The sequence below is a fragment of the Ranitomeya imitator genome, chromosome 3, assembly GCF_032444005.1.
Source record: "Ranitomeya imitator isolate aRanImi1 chromosome 3, aRanImi1.pri, whole genome shotgun sequence".
Taxonomy (NCBI): domain Eukaryota; kingdom Metazoa; phylum Chordata; class Amphibia; order Anura; family Dendrobatidae; genus Ranitomeya; species Ranitomeya imitator.
In genome coordinates, this window is record NC_091284.1 from 45,163,282 (window position 1) to 45,189,394 (window position 26,113).

General features: G+C 44.5%; 1 protein-coding gene across 7 annotated transcripts in view; it reads right to left on the reverse strand.

The window, feature by feature from the left end:
• Nucleotides 1–20,706: 20,706 nt before the first annotated feature.
• Nucleotides 20,707–26,113, reverse strand: part of SYNJ1 (synaptojanin 1) — a 72,894-nt gene continuing 67,487 nt past the window's right edge. For 3 of the 7 annotated variants that reach the window (XM_069760854.1, XM_069760855.1, XM_069760852.1), the window contains one exon: nucleotides 20,707–22,911. Coding sequence is in view for 3 of the 7 variants with exons in the window: in XM_069760851.1 (XP_069616952.1) it covers nucleotides 22,129–22,911 (783 nt within the window). In the remaining 4 variants the exon portion in view is untranslated. The remainder of the gene's footprint in view (nucleotides 22,912–26,113) is intronic. The other 4 variants (XM_069760851.1, XM_069760850.1, XM_069760849.1 and 1 more) reach the window with 2 other exon arrangements.

The window sequence follows — 26,113 nt, forward strand, 5'->3', positions numbered from 1 at the left end:
CACAACCCCACAGTTGCAGGCTGTTGCTCCCTGTTATCAGCCAGTGGCTTCTGTGGCTACCTGACATGGAGTTTCCTTTTAAGGATTATATTACTTTTCTGTTGTAGCTTTTTAGCAGCACTACCAAACAAAAACCTACCCCTAAAATCATAAATCTTTATTAATAATCCTATCTAATACCATAAATCCAAAAAACTAGATAAAAAACATCCCACTAGGGAATCAAATGCCGGGAATTAGGGATACAGCCTATATATAGAATCGCATATGCAAAAACATTTTTGGTGATACCAAAAAAAACAAAACACAAATACAGAAAAAAAAATGAAATAAAAAATGCAAAAAATAACAATAAAAAATTATCAGAATGAAAAAATTGAAAAAAAGGATTGTGCTGGATATAATATGCCTCTCCTAGCCCTAATAGGCCCTAGAATCTGGTATCCTTCCTATCAGCGGAGGTTGGTTCGGTAGCGCTGTTATATACTCCCCTGTAATAAACTGTGTGGACAGTTGCACTTTTCTGTTGTAACAAATAATGCACTGAATGACGAGAAGAAAAATTACAAGAGAGTTAAAATGGTGGGAAAAAAATGTAATGGAGTTATATTTTTAGAACCATATTGACACGTTCAGTATTTGGTCAGTATTTTACCTCCGTATAAGCCAAAACCAGGAGTGGGTGATGAATACAGAAGTGGTCACGGGTTATACTTTTCCTCTGAGGCCGGCTTCACACTCAGCGTATGAAAATACGGTCCGTACATTACGGCCGTAATACGCTGAAATGTCCCGAAAATAGTGGTCCGTAGCTCCTCCGTAGGCAGGGTGTGTCAGCGTTTTTTGCGCATGGCATCCTCCGTATGTAATCCGTATGGCATCCGTACTGCGTGGTTTTCTCACAGGCTTGCAAAACCAACATACCGCTATAGAAATGATCCATGTGTCCCAAAAAGAAAAAAATATATATATATACTGTCTATATATATATATATATATATGTCATTAGACACATATATGTATATATATTACTATTTTTTCCAGCGCTATACAGCTTGAAAGCCGGTAATTCAATTACCGGCTTTTTCTTTCTCCTTCCTAAAACCCGACATGATTTGAGACATGGTTTACATACAGTAAACCATGTCTTCTCTCCATTTTTTTTGCAGATTCCACACTACTAATGTCAGTAGTGTGTATCTGCAAAATTTGGCCGTTCTAGCTCTTAAAATAAAGGGTTAAATGGCGGAAAAAATTGGCGTGGGCTCCCGCGCAATTTTCTCCGCCAGAGTAGTAAAGCCAGTGACTGAGGGCAGATATTAATAGCCTGGAGAGGGTCCATGGTTATTGGCCCCCCCCTGGCTAAAAATATCTGCCCCCAGCCACCCCAGAACAGGCACATCTGGAAGATGCGCCTATTCTGGCACTTGGCCACTCTCTTCCCATTCCCGTGTAGCGGTGGGATATGGGGTAATGAAGGGTTAAAGCTCCCAGGCTTTCTAGGTAAGTTCCCACGATCTATGAACATCCAGCAGAGGGCGCCTCACCGCAAATGAAGCTAAATATAGCTCATTGATCTATATTTAGACTCATTCCCCGGGGTTTTGCAGCGAGGAGCAGCATTGCATTAGCAAAGCTCCTTGCTGCAAAATGTTTTAACCCCTTCAGATGGATTTACATCGTTGGACGTTACAGATCTGCGGAGGGTAAGTATATTGTTGGTTTATTATGTTTTTTCTTTCACAGAACGAGGGTCTTCAGTGACTGGATTGGGCGTAGAATAAAATACTCCAACAACCATTGTTTTTATTTCATTAAAATAATTTTAAATAATGTGTTTGTGTTTTATTTAACCCTTTACTACAATTGGATTAATAATGGATAGGTGTCATAATTGACGCCTCTCCATTATTAATTAGGCTTAATGTCACCTTACAATAGCAAGGTGGCATTAACCCTTCATTACCCCATATCCCACCGCTACACGGGAATGGGAAGAGAGTGGCCAAGTGCCAGAATAGGCGCATCTTCCAGATGTGCCTTTTCTGGGGTGGCTGGGGGCAGATATTTTTAGCCAGGGGGGGGCCAATAACCGTGGACCCTCTCCAGGCTATTAATATCTGCCCTCAGTCACTGGCTTTACTACTCTGGCGGAGAAAATTGCGCGGGAGCCCACGCCAATTTTTTCCACCATTTAACCCTTTATTTTAAGAGCTAGAACGGCCAAATTTTGCAGATACACTCTACTGACATTAGTAGTGTGGAATCTGCAAAAAAAATGGAGAGAAGACATGGTTTACTGTATGTAAACCAGGTCTCAAATTATGTCGGGTTTTAGGAAGGAGAAAGAAAAAGCCGGTAATTGAATTACCGGCTTTCAAGCTGTATAGCGCTGGAATAAATATTAATATATATACATATATGTGTCTCACTGACATATATATATATATACCTATTCTATGTGTACACATTTATTCTACCTATTGGACTGTAAGCTGTCAGTGTGAGTTTACTGTACACCGCACTGAATTGCCGGCTTTTCTCTCTAACACCGCTGCGTATTTCTCGCAAGTCACACTGCTTGTCCGTGTGTAATCCGTATTTTTCACGCTTCCATAGACTTTCATTGGCGTATTTCTTGCGCAGTACGGTGACAAACGCAGCATGCTGCGATTTTGTACGGCCGTAGAAAGCCGTATAATACTGATCAGTAAAATACGGCAGATAGGAGCAGGGGCATAGAGAATAATTGTGCCGTATTTTTTGCGAGTTTTACGGACGTAGTTTCTGCGCTCTTACGTCCGTAAAACTCGCAAGTGTGAAGCCGGCCTGATTGTTCCACTTACAAATACTGAGGTAAAATACTGACCGAATACCTGACCGTGTGAACATGGGCTTAGAATGATCGTCGTACGGTAACGATCGCCTTGAAATCTGACGCTCCGGCTCCGGATGATTCCCGGCGATACCAGTCGTGTCTAGGTGTTTTTGGCCCCTGTGCAGTGACATTATCCTTTCTGACTCAGAGGACAATTACACAAAAAGCAAATTGTTTGTTTGGTGACAATTTCACAATAAAAACAAGTAAGCAAAATAAAAACACGTAAGCAAAATAAAAACACGTAAGCAATGGGTTGTGTGTTGCCATATTCCAAAAATGATATCTATTTTTTTTTTTTTTCCTGATGAGGAAATACGTTTTCCTGTTCCCATCCTGGGTAAGGGTGCTTTTACATTGCGTTGTGTCCCCATCGGGGCATACGTGTGAAATACTCCCCAAAATGGGGTCTGGATGCGTGCGCCGACCAGGCCAATAGACTAATGGTGATGACAGAGTGAACGTGGCCTCTGCTGTCCATCATTTTCGGGAGTGGACGCCTACTGGAGGCAGACACTCGGGTGTAGTAGTAGACGGGGTGCCAGTGTCCGCCTCCTGTAGGCGTACGTTCCCAAAATAGGTGCACGGCTAAGCTCACGTTCACTCTGCCCTCACCATTCCAGTCTATTGGCCCCGTCGGCGCACGGACCCGGACCGTTTTAGGGGGGATTTTTGACGTATTCCCTGATGGGGACACAGAACGCAATGAGAAAGCATCCTTACATAACACTTTTTTTGCCCCCTATTAATTAAGTAGCTTTCCACACTTTTAAGATGTTCACATTTCTTGGCAAGTCATAAAATGTTTCAGAAAAAAATCCGTGACATTTGGCTTTTTTTTACCCCAATCGCGACACGTTACGTCAAAGTGGGACGGAACTGGAATGGGACAGGACATGGTGACGCCTGACTGACACACTCATCAGAGTAACATTTCTGGCAAGAGCACACGCCAAGTGTAAGATAAGTCAAATACATTAAGAAATAAACTTTTGTGCAAAACGCCAGTCATTGTGAATCAGAGCAACAGTCATTTTTTTTCAGAGATATGGTCACCAAACTCAGCAATAGGGCTTGTTTTCACTTGCGAGGAACACGTCTGTGTCTCACATGTGGAAACGAAGCTCTGGTGCCGGCACTCCGGAGCAGAGCGTGCGGCTGCATGTGTTGCTATGCGGCCGCACGCTCCGCTCCACAGTGCCGGCGCCAGAGCTTCGTTTCCACATGCGAGACACGGACGTGTTCCTCGCAAGTGAAAACAAGCCCTTAATCCATGACTTGTCCCTCTACAATTCTGCAATTCAACTCAGGTTTTCTTCCAGTAAGGACTCATTCACATCATGTTTTTTTCTCATGCATGAAAAAAAAAGGTTTCTCCACTTAACAGTCCATGACCATCAGTCCATACTTAGATGACATCCAAGTGAACAGCAATCTTCAAGTCTGACCACAGATTGCCCATTGACCACTCCAGAACATTTACACTTTTCCCCTTAAACCACACTCGAGTGTTCCTTTAGCAGTAGCTTTGGGTCATTGTCTTGTTGGAAGGTGAACCTCCGTCCCAGTCTCAGATCACTGAGACTGAAACAGGTTTTGCTCAAGAATATCCCTGTGTTTCACACCATCCATCTTCTCCTTGACTCTGACCATTTCCCCTGTCCTTGCTGTCGAAAAGAATTCCCACAGCATGATGTGGCCACCACCATGTTTCACTGTGGGAACGGTGTTCTCGGGTGATGAGCTGTGTTGGTTTGGTACCAGACATAGCATTTACATTGGTGGCCAAAAACTTCAATTTTGGTCTCATCTGACCACACCAACTTCTGCCATACATTTGGGGAGTCTCCCACGTGTCTTTTGGCAAACTATAACAAGCCTTGTTATTTGTGCGTAGGTAAAGGCTTTTTATCGGTCGTCCATGACAGCACTACGGAGAGAGGGGATCCGCCCTTCAGGAACAGGAAAACCTACAGATACATAAGGGCGGCACCTCTCCCACGCATCAGTTGGTTTCCTGTTCCTGGAGGACAGGATTCCCTTCAAATACGACTTCGATCACCTATCAAGACACAGGCCGGCTGTCCGACCCAGGTAGCGAGGGGGGTCTCCTACCTCGGGCAGTGCGGGTCCCTGGAAGCGCCACGGTGGGTCCGGGTAGGACTCCACGACAGTGAGCGGTGCAGCGTGAAGCGGCATCCGGAGGAGGTCCGTCCCCAGTGGCAGCGAGGTGAGTATGTCCCCCCCCCCCAGGGGCGGATTATCAGAGGGTCAATATGGGCCCAGTGGTCTGGGGGGGCCCTGGGCTACCGCACAGATTGACCCTCTGATAACCATCTGTGAATGCCGGCGGCCGCCGCCGGCATTTATGTGCCCCCGCCGTACCCGGTGGGCAGAGAGAGGGGGCCCGCATCGGGCCCCTTCTCATCTGCTCACCGGGCCCCTTCCGGCGCTGTGGCGGTTTCCTATTGACGTGCGGGCGCGCGCCCGCACGTCAATAGTTAACAACAGCCGCCAGCCAATTGGAGGCTGGCGGCTGATGTCGGCCACAGGCGCACACGTCGCCGGCGTCTGACGTCATTGTCAGTCGCCGGCGAGTGTGCTCTGTTGGAGGGAGCTCACCGCTGGAGCGCGGACAGGTGAGGAGACTTTGTTTTTTTTTTTTGTTTTTTTTTTATTACGGTGGACACAATGAGGGCAATGCTGGAGGACACTGGGGCAGATTGCTGGAGGACACTGGGGCAGATTGCTGGAGGACACTGGGGCAGATTGCTGGAGGACACTGGGGCAATGCTGGAGGACACTGGGGCAGATTGCTGGAGGACACTGGGGCAGATTGCAGGAGGACACTGGGGCAGATTGCTGGAGGACACTGGGGCAATGCCGGAGGACACTGGGGCAATGCCGGAGGACACTGGAGCAGATTGCTGGAGGACACTGGGGCAGATTGCGGGAGGACACTGGGGCAGATTGCTGAAGGACACTGGGGCAGATTGCTGGAGGACACTGGGGCAATGCTGGAGGACACTGGGGCAATGCTGGAGGACACTGGGGCAATGCTGGAGGACACTGAGGCAGATTGCTGGAGGACACTGAGGCAGATTGCTGGAGACACTGGGGCAATGCTGGAGGACACTGGGGCAATGCTGGAGGACACTGGGGCAGATTGCTGGAGACACTGGGGCAGATTGCTGGAAACACTGGGGAAGATTGCTAGGGACACTGGGGCAATGCTGGAGACACTGGGGCAGATTGCTGGAGACACTGAGGCAGATTGCTGGAGGACACTGAGGCAGATTGTTGGAGACACTGGGACAATGCTGGAGGACAATGGGGCAATGCTGGAGGACACTGGGGCAGATTGCTGGAGACACTGGGGCAGATTGCTGGAGACACTGGGGCAATGCTGGAGGACACTGGGGCAATGCTGGAGGACACTGGGGCAGATTGCTGGAGACACTGGGGCAGATTGCTGGAGACACTGGGGCAGATTGCTGGGGACACTGGGGCAATGCTGGAGACACTGGGGCAGATTGCTGGAGACACTGAGGCAGATTGCTGGAGGACACTCAGGCAGATTGCTGGAGACACTGGGGCAATGCTGGAGGACACTGGGGCAGATTGCTGGAGACACTGGGGCAGATTGCTGGAGACACTGGGGCAGATTGCTGGAGACACTGGGGCAGATTGCTGGGGACACTGGGGCAATGCTGGAGACACTGAGGCAGATTGCTGGAGGACACTGAGGCAGATTGCTGGAGACACTGGGGCAATGCTGGAGGACACTGGGGCAGATTGCTGGAGACACTGGGGCAGATTGCTGGAGACACTGGGGCAGATTGCTGGAGACACTGGGGCAGATTGCTGGAGACACTGGGGCAATGCTGGAGACACTGGGGGAAATGCTGGACATACTGGGGCAGATTGCTGGACACACTGGTGGTAATATTCTGGACACACTGTCTGGGGGCAATGCTGGACGCACTGGGGCAGATTTCTGGACACTGTCTGGGGGCAATATGCTGGACATACTGGCGCAGATTGCTGGACACACTGGGGCAGATTGCTGGACACACTGTCTGGGGGCAATGCTGGACACACTGGGGGCAATATGCTGGAGACACTGGGGCAGATTGCTGGACACTGGGGCAATATGCTGGACATACTGGGGCAGATTGCTGGACACACTGGGGGCAGGACTGGAGGCATGGGCAGAATGTAGACACGGGGCATGATTGGAGACACAGGGCAGAATGAAAGACATGGGGCAGGATTGGATCATGGGGCAGGATGGATACGATGGAGACATATGGGGCAGGATGTGGACATCATATGGGGTAGAATGGATACTCATGAGGGCAGGATGGGAGAACATATGGCTGGAGCCAGGAATGAGACACACGGGGCCAGGATGTGGAATATTATTACCATAGGGGCTAATTAAGGGATATTATTACTGCAGTGATGTATTTATTTTATTTTTTTAGTATACTCTTTTAAATGGGGGTCGGTCCTGTTACTGTGCAGAGTGACACTATATCGCCTTTTTTTCTTCATGTGGTGTAATTTAGAAGTTGTGAAAAATTAAGTAATGTGTTCTGCAAGCGGAGCTCGAGATAACGGTGTTATTTCCTGCAGAAACGAGTCCTGGCTGGAAGAAATGATGGCGGTCTGTGCTGGATGAAAGATGAAGGACTTCACCTAGAGACGTCACTGGTGAGTCAGTGTTACCTATACACTGACACTATACACTGTATACTATATAGAGGTCCTGTGTATAATACCACCAGTGATCTCTGTATTACCTCTACACAGACACTGCATACTAAGTACAGATCTCCTGTGAATACTGGCACTTATGGTGATAGTATTGTGTTGTTGTTTTTTACTGATCAGTATTGTAGTATTCAGTCACTATGTGGTGGTAATATGTGGTCTGGAAATGGTGTTGTGGTATTTGTCCCTTGTCTACTATATAAAGCTGAATGTGTGTGTGTGTGTGTGCATGTGTGTGTGTGTGTGTGTGTGTGTGTGTGTGTGCATGTGTGTGTGTGTGTGTATGTCCGGGATTGGCATCTGCACCGTCGCAGCTAAAGCCACAAAATTTTGCACAGTCACACGTCTGGACCCCGAGAGCGTCATAGGCTATATTGTGAGGTGAAATTGTAACCCCGCGCGTTCCAATTCACCAAACAATTTTGCCCCTATCTACATAATGGGGAAAAAAGTGAAAGGAAAAGTGTTGGAAGCGTCGCAGCTACAGCAACAAAATTTTGCACAGTCACACGTCTGGACCCTGAGAGCGTCATAGGCTACGTTGTGAGGTGAAATTTTAACCCCGCGCTTTCCAATTCACCAAACAATTTTGCCCCTATCTACATAATGGAGAAAAAAGTGAAAGGAAAAGTGTTGGAGGCGTCGCAGCTACAGAAACAAAATTTTGAAGACACAAAAGAGCATAGTAGAACCAAAAACACTCAGTTTCAAAAAAATCACAGTAATCCGCAAGTGCTAGTAAAAAGATGTAAAAAACAGGGTATTTGGTTGATACGTTTTTTGCAAAAAATGTATACTAAGCTGCTCCACCAAACGTCAAGGTATACCCATATCAGAGCAGTCCTAACTGATGTATGCAATCCCTATCTGATGTATTTAAAAACCTGATCATCTGTATAGTACCTGTGTGAACAGGTTTCAGCGAGGAAAAGTCCATGTGGACATGCTGAGTTTCTTTGAGAGAAACAAAATTTTGCACAGTCACACGTCTGGACCCTGAGAGCGTCATAGGCTACGTTGTGAGGTGAAATTTTAACCCCGCGCTTTCCAATTCACCAAATAATTTTGCCCCTATCTACATAATGGGGAAAAAAGTGAAAGGAAAAGTGTTGGAGGCGTCGCAGCTACAGAAACAAAATTTTGCACAGTCACACGTCTGGACCCTGAGAGCATCATAGGCTACGTTGTGAGGTGAAATTTTAACCCCGCGCTTTCCAATTCACCAAACAATTTTGCCCCTATCTACATAATGGGGAAAAAGTGAAATGAAAAGTGTTGGAGGCGTCGCAGCTACAGCCACAAAATTTTGCACAGTCACACGTCTGGACCCTGAGAGCGTCATAGGCTATGTTGTGAGGTGAAATTTTAACCCCGCGCGTTCCAATTCACCAAACTATTTTTCCCCTATCTACATAATGGGGAAAAGTGAAAGGAAAAGTGTTGGAGGCAAATTGACAGCTGCCAGATGTGAACAAGGGGGACTTAAAGAATGAGAGCGATGGCGCAAAAGAGTATATACCGTACAGTTGCTAAGGTGGGTCCCCGACATGGGATACTCACCACACATGGGGATATGAACACACACACAAAATGCGCCACACACTACCACGTGCTTGAACACATATACCACCCTCAGCACACATTTCACCACACATACACCAACCTCGCCACATAAAAGTCGAAACACAAAAGTCGCCGCTCGAAACTCGCCACGCGCAAAACTCGCCACATGCAAAAACTAGGCTCACGCAAAACTCGCCACAAGTGCAAAACTCACCTCATGGAAAACTCGCCACACGCAAAACTTGCACACGCGGAAAAATTGCCACATGCACAAAATTTGCAACACATGCAAAAGTTGCCTCACACAAAACTTGCACATACTCAAAAGGCACCAGACATAAAACTCACCACGCACAAAACTCGCCATGCGCAAAACTTGCTGCACACAACTTGCTACACTAACCTGTTACATGCAACTCGACACACAAAAAGTTGCTACACGCATGTTGCCACACAAAACTCATCTCACAAAAGTCGCTACATGCATGTCGCCACACACAACTCAACACACACAACTTGACAAACGAAACTCGCCCTAAAACACACACAAGTCTGGTATTAGCCTTCAAAAATAAAAATCTGATTAATAAGCAGACAAACTACAAGAGCAACAAATGTACCATATAGGAAATACAGCAGCTGTCAGTCACATGACCTGTCTATTATGTGTATGTGTGAGCTAATATATACTGCCAGGGGGAGGGCTTCCTGTTGGCTGGGGATTTATCAGGCTGCCAATTTATCTTACAAATACTGAGGTAAAAATACTGAGCAAATAACGTGTTAACGAGGTCTAATACAGGAGATCACACAGGTATATACTATATACAGGGGAGATGACACACAGATATATACTATATACAGGAGAGATAACACACAGGTATATACTATATAGAGGAGGAGATGACATACAGGTACATACTATATACAGGAGGAGATGACATACAGGTATATACTAAATACAGGAGGAGATGACACACAGGTATATACTATATACAGGAGCAGATTACCTACAGGTATATACTATATACAGGAGGAGATGACATACAGGTATATGCTATATATAGAAGATGACATACAGGTATATACTATATACAGGAGGAGATGACACACAGATATATACTATATACAGGGGAGATGACACACAGGTATATACTATATACAGGAGGAGATGACATACAGGTATATATTATATATAGGAGGAGATGACATACAGGTATATACTATATATAGGAGGAGATGACATACAGGTATATACTATATATAGGAGGAGATGACATACAGTTATATATACTATATACAGGGGAGATGACACACAGCAGGTATATACTATATACAGGGGAGATGACATACAGGTATATACTATATACAGGAGATGACATACAGGTGTATACTATATATAAGGGAGATGACAAACATGTATATACTGAGGTGAAAATGAGAGGTGTGAGGTGAAAATGAAAAGGTGTGAGTGCAAAATGAGAGGAGTGAGGGAAAATAGTGTAGTGATCGGAAAATGACAGATGTGAGGTCGAAATGACAAGTGTTAGGGGGGAATGAGAGGAGTGAGGGAGAAAATGAGAGGTGTGAGGGAGAAAATGAGAGATGTGAGGGGAAAATGAGAGGCGTGATGGGAAAATAAGAGAAGTGACGTGCTATAACTAACCACAGATATTTACTATGCCCAGGCAACGCCGGGCTCTTCAGCTAGTATGTGATATTTGGTCACCAAGTGGTGGTAATATGTGGTCTTGACATGGTGCGGTGGTATTTGTTCCTTGTATGTGATATTATTCGATCACTGTGGTTGTAATTTGTGGTCTGGTCATGGTGCGGTGGTATTTGTTCCTTGTATGTGATGTTATTGGTCAAAATATACCTAAATTGTATTGCAGATTTTAACAAATATTTAATAGGTTACAGTAGAATAGGGCCCGGCCATTTTTCTGGAATAATCTGGTTCGGGTATATCATGATCCCCGTCACATGATACCCGTCACATGACCCCCATCACATGACCGGGGGGGGGGGGGAGGGGCCCACAGTGTCTGAACAGCCCGGGGCCCTGGCTACCCTTAATCCTCCCCTGGTCCCCCCCCTGGGGTCCGTTCACCCTCCTGGGCCTTGATCTTCCCCACCTCTGGTCCCCGTCGGTGCTTGCGCAAGGATCTGCAGGTGTGGGGGTGGATTGGGCCACGCACCTGCACATGTTCCGGATCCGGGGGAAGGGCTATATATAGCCATACAGAGCGCTGCAGGGCTGCTTGAGCCCATCTGCAGCTATGGATGAGCCGGAAGCTACCGTCGGTCTGCTGGAGGAGCAGGACAGATCCTCGGAGAAGTCCCATGCGAACCCCCAGCCAAAGACCCGCGGATGCAGTAATCAGCCCAGTCGCAGATCTAGACAAAAGGATCTGGACCGACCCCCCAGTGATCCGGTACCTACCGCTACTGCCCGGTTAAGAGATCTACGTGAACGTACCCTGATGCAGTCTTTTCCTATGTTTATTTCCGTAGGGGAAAAAATGCGCTGGTAAAGTAAAAAACAAGGAGTGCGCGCTATGCGCTTGCCCTTTGCGAGACGCCTACCCTAAGAGACTTTGTCAGTCGTGTGTGTGGCAGACGGTAGGAAATAAATTGATGGGAACACGGTTTTAGCGGTAGCACCGGGGTAAAATTACATAGCCTTTTTCTCCGCTCCCATAGGTGGCGGAAGAGTCTCCTGATTTTACATCAAACCTTAGGGAGATTATCAGGAAGGAGGTGAAAGATTCCCTGAAATCCCTGTCCCGGGGGGAGCCTTCCAAAAGAAGAAGGGAGCCTAGCGCCTCAGATTCGGATTCGTCCGCTGGCCCAAGAAAGGAGAATGATTCAGACACCTCTGTTTCCTCAGCGTCCTCTTCAGAAGAGGATTCTAATCGTTTCTGTTTCCCGCTGGACCAGATGGACAAGCTGATCAAATCAGTTAGATCCACCATGCTGGTGGCTGACGAAAGGCCAGAACTTTCAGCGCAGGATCTAATGTTTGGCGGTCTAGACCCCAAAAAGCGTAGGTCTTTTCCGCTTAATGACAAGGTTCAGAACCTTATCAAAAGGGAATGGAAAAAGCCAGAGAAAAAAGGCTCCTTTCCACCGGCCTTTAAACGCAGATATCCCTTTGAGGACCCCCTGGTGAACACGTGGGATAAAGCACCAAAATTGGACGCAGCGGTGGCTAAGGCATCTAAAAGATCATCTATCCCCTTTGACGACATGGCTTCCCCAAGGGATCCCCTTGATAAGAAGGCTGACTCATTTCTTTAAGGGACATGGGAGATGTCGGCGGGTGCCCTAAGACCTGAAGTCAAAAAACCACCCCAATGACTAGTCGCCCCGGTGGGAGGTAGACTTTCTGCCTTCTACCCGGCCTGGTCCAAAATCTCCAGTAGCGATTGGATTTTGGGAATAATAGCTACGGGTCTGCAGCTAGAGTTCTCCTCTATCCCTCAGAATTGCTTCAGAATTACGCCACTCAGGTCCTCTCCAGCAGAACAGGCGGCCCTGGAAATGGAAGTTCGCGACCTGCTCGTTAGGACATTCTTATCGGAGGTTCCGGAAGGAGAACAGGGTAGAGGGTTCTACTCTCCTCTATTCCTGATACATAAACCTGACGGCTCCTTTAGAACAATTATTAATCTTAGGCTTCTTAACAATTTCTTAACCGTACAATCATTTAAAATGGAGACTATTAACACCGCAATAAAGCTACTGTTTAAAAACTGCTTTATGGTAGTATTGGATTTAAAGGACGCCTACTACCATATCCCCATTTATGCAGGACACCAACGATTCCTGAGGGTGGCGGTGCGGTTGGATGGGGTAGTCAGACATTTCCAGTATAGGGCCCTCCCTTTTGGTATATCAGTCGCCCCTCGGGTGTTTACCAATGTAATGGCTGAAGTTATGGCACACCTACTTGAGTCTGACATTCTAATAATCCCCTACCTGGACGATCTCCTTATCGTGGGTAAAACGGCGGATCACTGTCTGGAACAATTACATAAAGTAATGTCTGCTCTGGAGCGTCTGGGGTGGATGCTAAATGTTAAAAAATCTCGGTTACAGCCCATGACGGTGCAGCGATTTTTAGGCCTGACCCTGGATTCTCAGGTTCAGGAATGCCGTCTGCCTCTCGAGAAAATTGATCGCCTGCACCTTCAGGTGCTGAATGCCTCTAAAAACCCCACCATGTCCCTTAGAAGAGCCATGTCTCTGTTAGGCTCTCTCTCGTCCTGTATTCCAGCGGTCCGATGGGCCCAGTTTCATACGAGGATACTTCAGGGCGAGGTGCTGTTACAACAAAAAAGGCAGGGGTGTCTGGAGAGCCTGCTGACCCTATCCCAAGACGCTATTGTATCCCTCGAATGGTGGCTAGACCGAGAGAACCTGTCCACGGGGGTCCCCTGGGAATATAATGTAACCCGTATAGTCACCTCAGACGCTAGCCCTTCTGGGTGGGGGGCAGGGAGAGTGGTCCCTGAACGGCTCCATCTTCAACCTCATCGTGGAAAGGTGGGGTCAACCGGAGGTGGACCTGTTCGCCACAAAAGAAAACAGAAAAGTGACAGAATTCTGCTCTCTGAACCCGAGAGAAAATCATCTGTCAGTAGACGCCCTCCTCATAGACTGGGACTTCAGGCTAGCCTACGCCTTTCCTCCCCTGTCTCTAATTCCTCTGGTGGTGAGGAAAATCAGGAAGGACAGAGCCACAGTAATAGTAATTGCCCCCTTCTGGCCCAGAAGGACGTGGTTTCCATGCCTAAGGGCTATGTCGATATCCGACCCATGGGTCTTGCCAGACATCCCGGATCTCCTATCCCCGGGCCCAGTCTACCATCTTCGGGCGGTTGGCCTTCATCTCACGGCGTGGATTTTGAGCGGGCGCTGTTAAAAGATAGGGGGTTCTCTCCGGGCCTCATTAACACTCTGCTGAAGAGCAGAAAAATAATCACCACAAAAATTTATGTCAGGATCTGGAAGAGATTTCTTCAGAACTCGGGGGTAATAGCTGGTCAGTCAATACCGATAAACCAGATTTTGGAATTCTTACAGAAGGGGTTAGATATGGGGTTATCCCCAAATACTCTTAAAGTGCAGGTATCAGCCTTAAGGGCCCTTTTTGGTTGTAACATTGCTGAGAACTACTGGGTCAGCAGATTCATCAGGGCGACAAAACAGTCTAGGCCAATGGTGAAAAATAGGGTCATGCCATGGGACCTGAACCTAGTCCTCTCAGCCATGACAGAGGCCCCATTTGAGCCGATTACTTCAGCCTCTATTAAAAATCTATCCCTTAAAGTAGCCTTCCTGGTGGCCCTAACATCGGCACGTAGGATAGGCGACATCCAAGCATTATCCAGGGTTCCCCCTTACAAGCAGTTTAGGGATGATAGTGATACTGTCCCCTGATCCAGCATATCTTCCTACGGTAGTGTCCAGATTCCACAGAACACAGGAAATAGTTCATCTTTCCTCCCCAATCCTACTAACGATAAGGAAAGTAAGCTACACACTTTAGATATAAAAAGATGTACCGGGCGGCACGGTGGCGCAGTGGTTAGCACAGTAGCCTTGCAGCGCTGGAGTCCTGGGTTCAAACCCCGCCAAGGACAACATCTGCAAAGAGTTTGTATGTTCTCTCCGTGTTTGCGTGGGTTTCCTCCGGGCACTCCGGTTTCCTCCCACATTCCAAAGACATACTGATAGGGAATTTAGATTGTGAGCCCCATTGGGGACAGTGATGATAATGTGTGCAAAAATGTAAAGCGCTGCGGAATATGTTAGCGCTATATAAAAATAAAGATTATTTATTTATTTATTTATTTATGTATCCTGGAGTATCTAGCAGTAACTGATCCTTAGAAGATAGATAACGCCCTATTCGTGTCCTATCAGGGTAGTAGGAAAGGTCATAGAGCATCGAAATCTACTTTAGCTAGATGGATCAAGGAGGCTATCTCGCTGGCATACATCTCAAAGGGCAAGCCGGCGCCTGAAGGTCTTAAAGCGCATTCCACTAGAGCTATGGCGGCCTCGTGGGCGGAAAGATTGGAGGTATCGATCGACCAGATTTGTAAGGCTGCTACTTGGTCTTCCCCAAACACATTCTATAACTATAGATTGAACGTGGGTGCCTCTTCTGACCTCTCTTTTGGTGTAAGGGTGCTGCAAGCTGTAGTCCCTCCCTAGTTAGTTACTCTCTGTAATTCTCTCCGTAGTGCTGTCATGGACGACCGATAAAATCTTAGTTACTCACCGGTTAACGGTGTTTTTCGGAGTCCATGACAGCACCTGTACATACCCTCCCGTCTTATTAAGTTCTGGGTGTACACCTCTTCCTTTGTTTATATAATTCATGGGTAGTGAATAGTTATTGTATTATTGTTTATTATGTATGCTATTAACCTTGGTGGTCCTCTTGTGCTCTGTAAACCAACTGATGCGTGGGAGAGGTGCCACCCTTATGTATCTGTAGGTTTTCCTGTTCCTGAAGGGCAGATCCCCTCTCTCCGTTGTGCTGTCATGGACTCCAAAAAACACCGTTAACCGGTGAGTAACTAAGACTTTTCTGCCCACTCTTCCATAAAGGCCACCTCTATGGAGTGTACGACTTATTGTGGTCATATGGACAGATGCTCCAGTCTCTGCTTGGGAACTCTGTAACTCCTTCAGGGTTACTTGTGGTCTCTGTGCTTCCTTTCTAATCAATGCCCCCCTTGCCCCAGCTGAGAGTTTTGGTGGGCGGCCCACTCTTCATTTGTTGTGGCACCATGCTCTTTTCATTTGATGATCATGGATTTGATGGTGCTCCGGGGGATCATCAGAGATTGGAATATTTTATAATAACCCAACGCTGCCTTGTACTTCTCAACAACTTTGTCCCTGACTTGTTTGCAGGTCTTCATGGGGTTTGGTTAGTGGTGCCTCTTGTTAATGTTGCAGCCTCTGTGGCCTTTCAGAAAAAATAAAAAGTGTATATACTGACAGCCATGTGACATTTACATTGCACACAGGGGGATGTCCGGTCACTAAGGATGTGACTTATGAAGGGATCACTAGTAGCAGTCTGGAATTAAATAAAAAAATAACCTTTAATAAGTTCCTCTAAAAAACTTTCAATATACGAATAATTTAAAGAGCACATGTGCAAAACAAAACTAGTGCCAATATGGACCAAAAAGAGGTATACCGCCATATATCTTTACATATGGTATTGACAACCATATACCGTCTCTTATATACGATTTTTCAAGAATACAGTCTTGTTAGCGTGTATGGGAGTGTATTGGATCTCAGGTGTATCCCATGGGTATCAAAAGTTAAATTTATTTCAGTTCTTCAATACATAAAGTGAAACTCATATTATATAGAGTCATTACACACAGAGTGATCTATTTCATGTGTTTATTTCTGTTAATGTTGAAAACCCAAAAGTTATTATCTCAGTAAATTAGAATACTTTATAACTCCAGCTTGAAAAAATAATTTTAAAATCTGAAGTGTTGGCCTACTGAAATGTATGATCAGTAAATGCACTCAATACTTGGTCGGGGCTGCTTTGGCATCAATGCGGCGTGGCATGGAGGTGATCAGCCTGTGGCACTGCTGAGGGGTTATGGAAGCCCAGGTTGCTTTGATAGCAGCCTTCAGCTCATCTGCATTGTTGGGTGTGGTCTCTCATCTTCCTCTTGACAATACTCCATAGATTCTCCATGGGGTTAAGGTCAGGCGAGTTTGCTGCCAATCAAGCACAGTGATACTGTTGTTTGTAAACCAGGTATTGGCACTTTTGGCCGTGTGGCCAGGGGCCAAGTCCTGATGGAGAATGACATTTCCATCTCCAAAAAGCTTGTCGGCAGAGGGAAGCATGAAGTGCTCTAAAATTTCCTGGTAGACGGCTGCGCTGGCTCTGGTCTTGATAAAACACAGTGGACCTACACCAGCAGATGACATGGCTCCCCAAACCATCACTGATTGTGGAAACTTCACACTAGACCTCCGGCAGCTTGGATTGTGGCCTCCACTCTTCCTCCAGACTCTTGACCTTGATTTCCAAGGTCTAGTGTGATGGTTTGGGGTAACCATGGGCCACAGCACTTTCCCGTGTGCTGGCGCCTGCTCAGTTATGAACTCCACACCACATTTAACTTCTTTCTTCCCATTCATAAGTGTAGGCAGCATGCAAAGTGTGCAATCTACATTCATGGATGGTTTATTCACAGTATAACAGGAGAACGGCCATTTTATTTATAAAAGTATTACGACGTTATTCAATTTTTTATTAGGAGACCCCCTTTAAATCCCATTAGGTAGTGAAAATAATGAAAGAATCAGTTTCTAGTCAGTCTTTTTTATTTTTTTCTTTATTTCAACATCACTCCACGTACTTCACAGGACAGTGCACGGGTTACATTGTACTGATAATGTAATACTGCAGATAGATCCTGTCAGTATATAATCTCATACACAGAAGCCGTGGGACAGACATGAAATTCATCACGTGTACCACAGGTCAGAACACAACACCCCCAATATCCTTAGCGGTGGAGAATAGAGTTTGGATCAGTAACGTATCCATAGTACGATGGATTAGAATGGGGAGGAAAGACGCCATTTGCACCTGTATAACGTAGGCAGTTTTATTTATTTAGTTACAGAAATTAAATTTTTTACACCATAAATCAGCACAAGAACTATTTCCGGCAGACACTAGAGCGGCCGTCCCTTAAAAGAAGGATCAATATCGGGCGTCTAGTATGGGTTTAAAGTAGAACTGTCACAGAGGAAAATTATATATATAATATATAATTATATATATATATAATTTTTTTTTCCCCAATTCTATCCCTAAACAGGGTTACAAAATTTAAAGAATTACCCCCAGAAACAGCGCCTTTATCTGTCTACAGGTTATCTCTGGTATTGCAGCTCTGCCCTCTTCAAGAAATAATAACCAAGCTGCAACACCAGCCACATCCTGCACACAAGTGTGGCGCTGTTTTAGGAAGGCAGCCGTATTTTTATTTTTTTTTCCTCATCTTGGACAATTCCTTTAAAATCGAGAAGCACCGCCACCAATCGAATATAAGCAGGATCGTTGATGCCAATGTTTATAGAGGTCAGGTAACACATACATATACGGCCATTCACACACTGACGAAGATAATATTAAATAAATACGTACATAATGTACAATAGTCATAGGATTACAGAACGTCATTCTAGATAGAAGCCCCGCTCTCTAGAAGCATCAATGCAATTTGCTTTTCCAGAAAATATACAAGATAGAGTCACAATATAAAATACATTTTCCCTTGCCCTCCCTTATACTATGCTCTGGAAGTCAAAATATGGCCTTAAAAATCTAGCGAATATATTAAATATTTCTTCCATGCCAGTATATATGTAAAAAAAAAAAATCTAATGTGCTGGGGAGGCCTAGAAGTCAGTAGGCCTCACTCGTCGCCTAGTTGAACCTAGCAACCAATCAGAGTGCTGCTTCCATTCTTCCAGAGCAGTGTAAGTGAATGTAAGCTGTGCTCTGATTGGTTGCTATGGGCAACCTTGCCTTGTTTTCTTTTTAGAGTAGATAAACATGGCCTATAGGTTTTGGCTTTCTACCTGAAGCTTGTTTATTAGGATTAGACATTGACAATTTTGAGAAAAGATCATGTTGCGATAAGTCAATATAATTTTTCATCAAGCATTTCACCCTTAAAAAAATAAATAAAATAGGCCATATCTGTAGAATTGCTAAAAATGCTATAAGGGCTGTTCCTCCATTTGGAAAAGTTGAGCGATGACAATTTTGGTTTCAGAATTCAACTAATTAACTAATATGTCACCCACTTTTCCCAAATCTACCTAGTATTTACCTCAGCAGCTTTTGCTTTTATTTTATTAATATGGCAGCCATAAAGGTGCACCTGTAGCACGGACCAGCCGTGGGTTTCCAGACATGATCTTGACAGACTAATATATGGCTATGAGGCTATCATTTTGGGAGAACCACAGCTGGTCCATGCTTCGACCCGTTAAACCAAGTATGGACCGCAAGGTACGTATAGAGTATTGCAAGTACTCGAGCGCCATGCTCAAAGTCCCCGCTGTTAGACAGCCATTAAACATGCGGGGATTGCCTGCCATACACAGTAATAATGTAGCCATGTTGGCTATGGTAATATCATACATGGCAGGCAATGCCCGATATCTCGAACATGGCGCTAGAGCACCTGAGACACTTGATACGCACCCACTCGAGTGGTGAGGACGCTCGCTCATCACTAGTCTTCATATATACATATATACTTTTGAGGCCGTTAAAGCTGGGGGCTAGGAGACCTGCAGCTGGTGTCTGAAAACGCAGAATGGGGAGGGAAACCCACCTGAAGAGTGCTGTCCCTCACATCTATTTCTTAAAAAGTGGATGCCAGCTAAAATAACATGGCCGCTGCACTTTCCCACACCCCCGCAGCCGCCATAACAAACACTAAGCAGTTTTTAGCAAAGTGTCAATAGCGGATTGCGCTGCGGTGACTTTCATATTATCATCCAAATTTCCCATAAACAGAAATAACCAGGTAAAACTTTTTACACTTGAAAGGGAACTTCATCCCCCCATAACCCTCTACATAGAAACCATAACCCTCTACGTAAAAATTATCTTTATTCACATATGCACTGTCCTAGACAGGAAACCTGTGCAGGAATGTATTTACCCATCCGCCCCATAAATACAGCATATTATTATAATTTTGGAATATATTACGCATTCACACCTGTAAATTGAATTCACTACTGTCTAGAAAAAAAACACACACACACTTTGGACCAGACAACCATACAGTGTACTTATATAAACTACTTTCTAGGTTTAGGATATATAGTGTATTTATCCAGTGCCGTAGGCATATTACATGGGATGACCGCGTGTTATAAAAGCCTATACGTACGCACTCAACTTTCACCAGAGGCGGCCATATTGTGGCCAACCAAGCAATCAGTCAGCGGTGAATATTGGCTTAATCTCTAAATTTGCGCAGTTGGCGAAGGCTTATAAGCACGACAGATGTAATAAATTGATGCCAAGGAAAAGTGAACGCATTACGTCCTACTATTTTTTTTCTCCATGGCTTGTCGAAAAATAAAAGTATTTTATACAATGGCCTATAAATCTATCGTGGATGATAACCCTGAGTGCAGTCCTAAAGTAAATGCATTCACTAGCACAAATCACTTTGTAGATTATTCAAAGTGGAAATCTATGAAATATTCTCAGCCGAAGTCACAGGTCCGTACTAGGTTCCCTGGAAAGAGGAGGAAAAAAATTGTAAGTCACCATATTCGATTATTGCAAAGTTTCTAGGGCCGATTCATTAGTTTGTGCCAGAAAACTGGTGTGAAAATTTTGCGAACGACTGCAAATTGTGATTTATTTATTTATTTTTTTTAAGACATGCTTTGGCAAATTTTTGCAAATTGGAAGAAACTTTGGAGGAGGGGACTGGTCCAAAAATTGTACCAAGTTCATTAAGAGGCTTGGAAGACAATTCTGCTTTAATTTACACATCTTACTCCATTTGTGATCTACAAAGGCCAGTCTTGATGAATCTGTCCTTGGGAATACACCGATGTCGTGGTGTGACGCACCAGCGCTCCCATGCCCTTTCCTGTAGGATGCTATGAATAGTAGTAGTATATGAAAAGTTTGTTTTGTAAAGAAATACAGATTATTTTATTTCCGACTACAATGCTTACGCCAGAGGTAGATAACATGTCCTATCTCAAAACCTATTCTCTGCCATGTCATAATATACTGCAAACTTTACATATGGCAATGTCAAACCGGACATAGGCAATACTCCTAAATTTACGTCCGTGCAATGCATGGCTGATTGATAAGAATGAGCCAAATAATGTCAATTTCATCCTATTTTACCTAGCAACCTATATCTGTAGATATACCACCAGACCAAGCATGTGAGGCCGAGATTACGCGTAGAGATTGTGCAGACATTAGTTGGAACAAAGCCTAAATGTGATTACAATGTGGGATTAATGCCAAATATCTTTAAAGAACATCCAAGCTTTACCTGGAGTCTTATGTTGCCAGGCTATCTTGGAAAAGGCATTGGGTGGTGGTGCATGGGCACATGTTTCTGCACCGTTCGATGTATCACACACAATCCACCCAAAACGATATATCAGATATGCTATGCTTGGACCCATTACTACGATCGCTGAAACATCACTCACCAATAAAACGTCATCTGTTCATCGAACCTACAGTAAAGTTTCCCACATATTTGGTTCCTATTTAAATTTGCCTTTCTTTCCTGGCAATAAAGTGGTTTACCTGTAACTGCAGCAAACTTAAAGCATACAATGATAATAATAGTTTCCTACTAAAAACAAACAATAAGCAAGGGACCCTGTAAATTCGACAATCCCCCAATAACACAACTGTACCCTTAAAAGCATTTTTCAACTGGACTAAACAGCATCTGGAGCATATGCTGCTCACTTTTTTTTTTTCGCTCTCTACACTCTCAGAGTCAGCATTTTAAGAACTGGAAGACCTCCTAAGTGGCATTTTCGAGGACCCTTGCACCCACTTTGATAGGGTGTCATAGACGTAAGCCAACGTTCTATCCAGATAGCTTCCATTTGAATGGCTTTATACAGAGCATGCAAATATGCAATAAAAAAAAAAAAGTTCAAAAAATAAAGTCATATTTGAAATGTTGTCCAGATAAACAGGAAATATAAGATATTAAATAGTGGTTCGGGGCGAGTTTACATTAGGTAGCCACGTCATTTTTTGATCAGGTCATCATATTGCACACCAGAGAAAATCAGTAGTAACGTTTCGGTTATCGGTCTGCAAAATCAAAACTTTGAGAGAAGTTTGCAGACATCTTGGTACCGGGCGGTTTGAGTTTTGTCCTTAACGGGATGCGTGGAGGGGGTGGCGGCTTTCTTAAAGACATCGTAAGTGAAGATCCCGCTGGGAGAGTGTTCCAGTTGCTGTCGAATGCAGGCTTCTGGGAAGGGTTTAGTAAGGAGAGTCCATCAAGTTCCACTCCATTGCTGGGCAGTGACCTGTTTGTAATAAAGTTGGTTTCTTCAAAAGTTACCCAACCTTTAGAATTTGGGCCTGGCATCGTGGAAAAGTTGTGAGGCAAGGAGAGACTTTTTTCTGCTGGACCCACTGTAAACATTGGCTTGCTTTGAAGCAACTCGGGCTGGCTAACAGAATGAGTCTGATCAAATATATCGGTCTGCAAAAACGCTGCAGCGGTGGTCTGGGTGGTAAATGGGTTTGCAGGTCCTGCTGACCTTTCTGTACATGGGTTTGCCGTGTGCGAGGTGTTGGTGCTATTGAGGAATGGGTTGGGCGATTTCCTCAGACTGTCCCGAGACCCGCAGCGGGCCGGGATCGGAGGGGGAGCACTAAGCATGCAATTCATATTATTCAGCAGAGGAAGATTATTTGTCGATGAAGAAGGCAACGGTATTGTCTCCTTTGGGATTAATGATGGTGGCGATATGTGTACGGGCACCGGCAGCTTTAAAATGGGAGGTTGTTCGAATGCCAAGTCCACAAATGGATCATTGTTAAGGTGACTTTTAAAGCCGACTTCATTAGATCGTTTCTGTAAGAAAGAATAACAAAAAGTGTGGAGATTAGAGGATACTGAAGAATACATGAAATATACATGTAATAAGTCATCTATATCCAACACGGAAATGAGCAAGATGGAAAACAGTCATCCAAAAAATAAAAGTACATCCTATATACCAAGATGCCACCATTCACTGGCTACAGAAATGAAAAGATCTACCAACCCACATGAAATGTCTTTGTTTTTGACGTTCTTTGACTACCTCATGCAATATTCATGCAAGAACTGGGATGAGAATCCAAAAAGCTTTGGGTGGTCCGACAGTCAAAAAGGCAAAGACGAGAAGTCACTTTTCCCATAGAAAGTAAAAGGGTCACTAACCTTTACCGCTGCAGCTTGATTGCTTCCTTTCATCTAAATCTTATTGTCACATCCATAGACAATGATATAAAATATGAACAGCGCTGATGTAATATGGGATCATTTCTTACTAAAATTAACGGGGCGGAGGAAGGGTGGATGAGCCCATGAACATTACAAACAACATCCATGCTTTGGTTAAGGGACACAAAGTAACTAGATCTATGTAGGTGACCAATTTGGAGATTCTTGCAGAAATCCTTTTTCTTAGTGACGCACACCATATATTTTGTGAATGAGCAGATACAAAGTCCAGTTGGACCCCATAGGCTCACTGCCCGCTCTACCTACAGAATATGAGCTGCCAGAGACCTGTACAGTACAAACCCTTACATAGTATCACAATCCTTCCTTGTCAAGGCCTTCAACAGTGCACTAGAGCAGTGATCAACCTGTGTGCACTCTGCTGACTAAGTCCCAGACTACACAGTAAAGCCGATATTGGAAATGAGGAAATGTCAGGATATTGCATCTGCTTTTACACGGTCACTGCTCCCGCTCCACTGCACACACTGATGTCTTGTGTCAATCAGTGCCGATGCTGCTGTAATCGCAAGCTTTGGCTTTTCTAATTAGCAAACTGGTGTATGATATTCAAATTACTTCAGGTCTCCATTTATATCGATCCAGATGACAAAAAAAAGGAAGAAATAATCTTCTGGTCTGCCTCATATTGCATGTATAACTAAATTTAAGTCTTAAATGGGGTGTCCACTACTTGGTACGTTTTTAAACGAATATAAACCGTGGTCCTAAAATAAAGAAAAAACAACAACATATTTATCTATCAGACTCCTCTTCCCCTTGGTACTTCTGCGTGCATCACCTCCCGGGCTTCTGCAAGACAGGAGACCGGCCTGGGACTCCTGAAGCAGTTAGGAGGATCAGTGGTGGTCTCGTAGGAGAGCATTTTTTTATTATTTTTTTATTTTTAATTCAATAACCATCTTAGGTCCATTGTTAAACTAATAAAAAGTAGTGGACATCCCCTTTAATGAGGTGTTCCCAATATCACAAAATACCCCCCATCTATAGGGTAGAGCATAACTTGCTGATCACATTAAGGTAAAACCGGCGAGACACCCCCCCCAGCAAATATGAGATCGGGGATCTAGTTTCTGTGCTCTGCAGACCCAGTGTTGAATGGAAAGCATGTGCACATTGCTCAGCCTCCACTCCATTCATTGTTAAAAGGGACTGTCGAAAATAGCAGAATACAGTGCTCCGCTTCAACAGCAGTCCCTCAGCGTTTTACAGTATCAGCAAACTGAATAAATCTGAAATCTCATTCACAAGCTGCTTAGTTTTTCCGTGCAGACTTGAACCTTGAAAGCGCTGTTTTTTTTTGTTTTGTTTTTTAAACCAGCAGCATGTCAAGTTTTTCAGCGTCTTTGCAGTGTTTTTTTTATCCAATCAGATAAATAGGATCAAAAACAAGTAAAAACAACAAGTTTTACAGCAAAAAGAAAAACACCACACCCACAGTGAAGAATGGTGGAGGCAGCAATATGCTTTGGGGCTATTTATTGGCAGCTGCAACTGGGATTTGAGTCAAAGTGAAGTTAATTATGAACAGTTCTAAAAGCAGTCCTACTTACAATGAATGCAGTGGAGGCAGAGCATGCGCACCTACACGTCATCCAACATGGGTGTGCAATGTTTGCTGGTGATCCGAGTAGTCAGATCCGCAAGACATCTCTGATCCTTTGGAGATGGGCGACTTTTGATTTTGGGAACAATTAGATAAATGTAAAACACAGAACCACATCAATATTGGAATTTGATGACTGCATTAAGACCGATGTCCAATTTTTGCTCATTCATGGATATCAGATGACAAAGCTGGCAATCACCCGTTGTTTGTTAGGCAAGTACGGATTTCTGTAGCAGTAAGAGTTAATATGGTAGAGCAGGCAACAAGTCATGATAAAGAGTGCAGGACCTCTATTGGCTTTTACACTAGCAATCTATTAGTCCAGGAGATGTCCGTTTAGATAGACGAGCTACACCAGCTGGTCCAGAGGCTGAGGCTGTAGCTGGGGACGGTACATGGAAGCGGATACGACCGGGATACAATACTACCAGTGACATTGATACATGTAAATCACAATAAATGACACCAGTGAAATGTACGCAGGAGATGTAATGTTTATGTCTACCATAGCAACTTAGGGGTTTTAACCTAAATAAGTGCACATCTATCATCCTAACCATTAGGTGCTTTTTCACGCATTGCGTTCTCGCTGGGGGAAAAACTTAGCGTTTTACAGTACTAACAAATTGAATAATTAATTTTTTTTTTTTAAATCTACGGCATATCAATTTTTTCAGCATTTTTTGCAGTGTTTTTTTCTTCATCTAATCAAATGAAAGGCAAAAAAAAGCATGCAAAACAAGTATTTTATGCAGCATTTTTTTCTGGCTAACATTCTGCTGTAAAAGTCAAAATCAGAAAGAAAAACCCCACATCCACAGTGAAGAATGGTGGAGGCAAGGAGGTTATTTGTTGGCAAATTTACATCAAGTCTGCCAAAAGTATGTGGGAAAACGTGTTATGGACTGATGAGACCAATATTGAACTTTTCATCCATAATTCCAAATAGTATGTTCAGTGCAAATCACTAAAGGAACACCATACCCACAGTGAAGCAGGGTGGAGGAAACATTATGCTTTGGGGCCGTTTTTCAGCAGCAGGAACTGAGGCTTAGTCAGTCAAGGTTGCAGGAATTATGAACAGTTCCAAATTATGCAACAAAACCTTCAGACCTATGCTAAAAAGCTGAAGAGGAATTTCACTTTTCAGCACAGTGA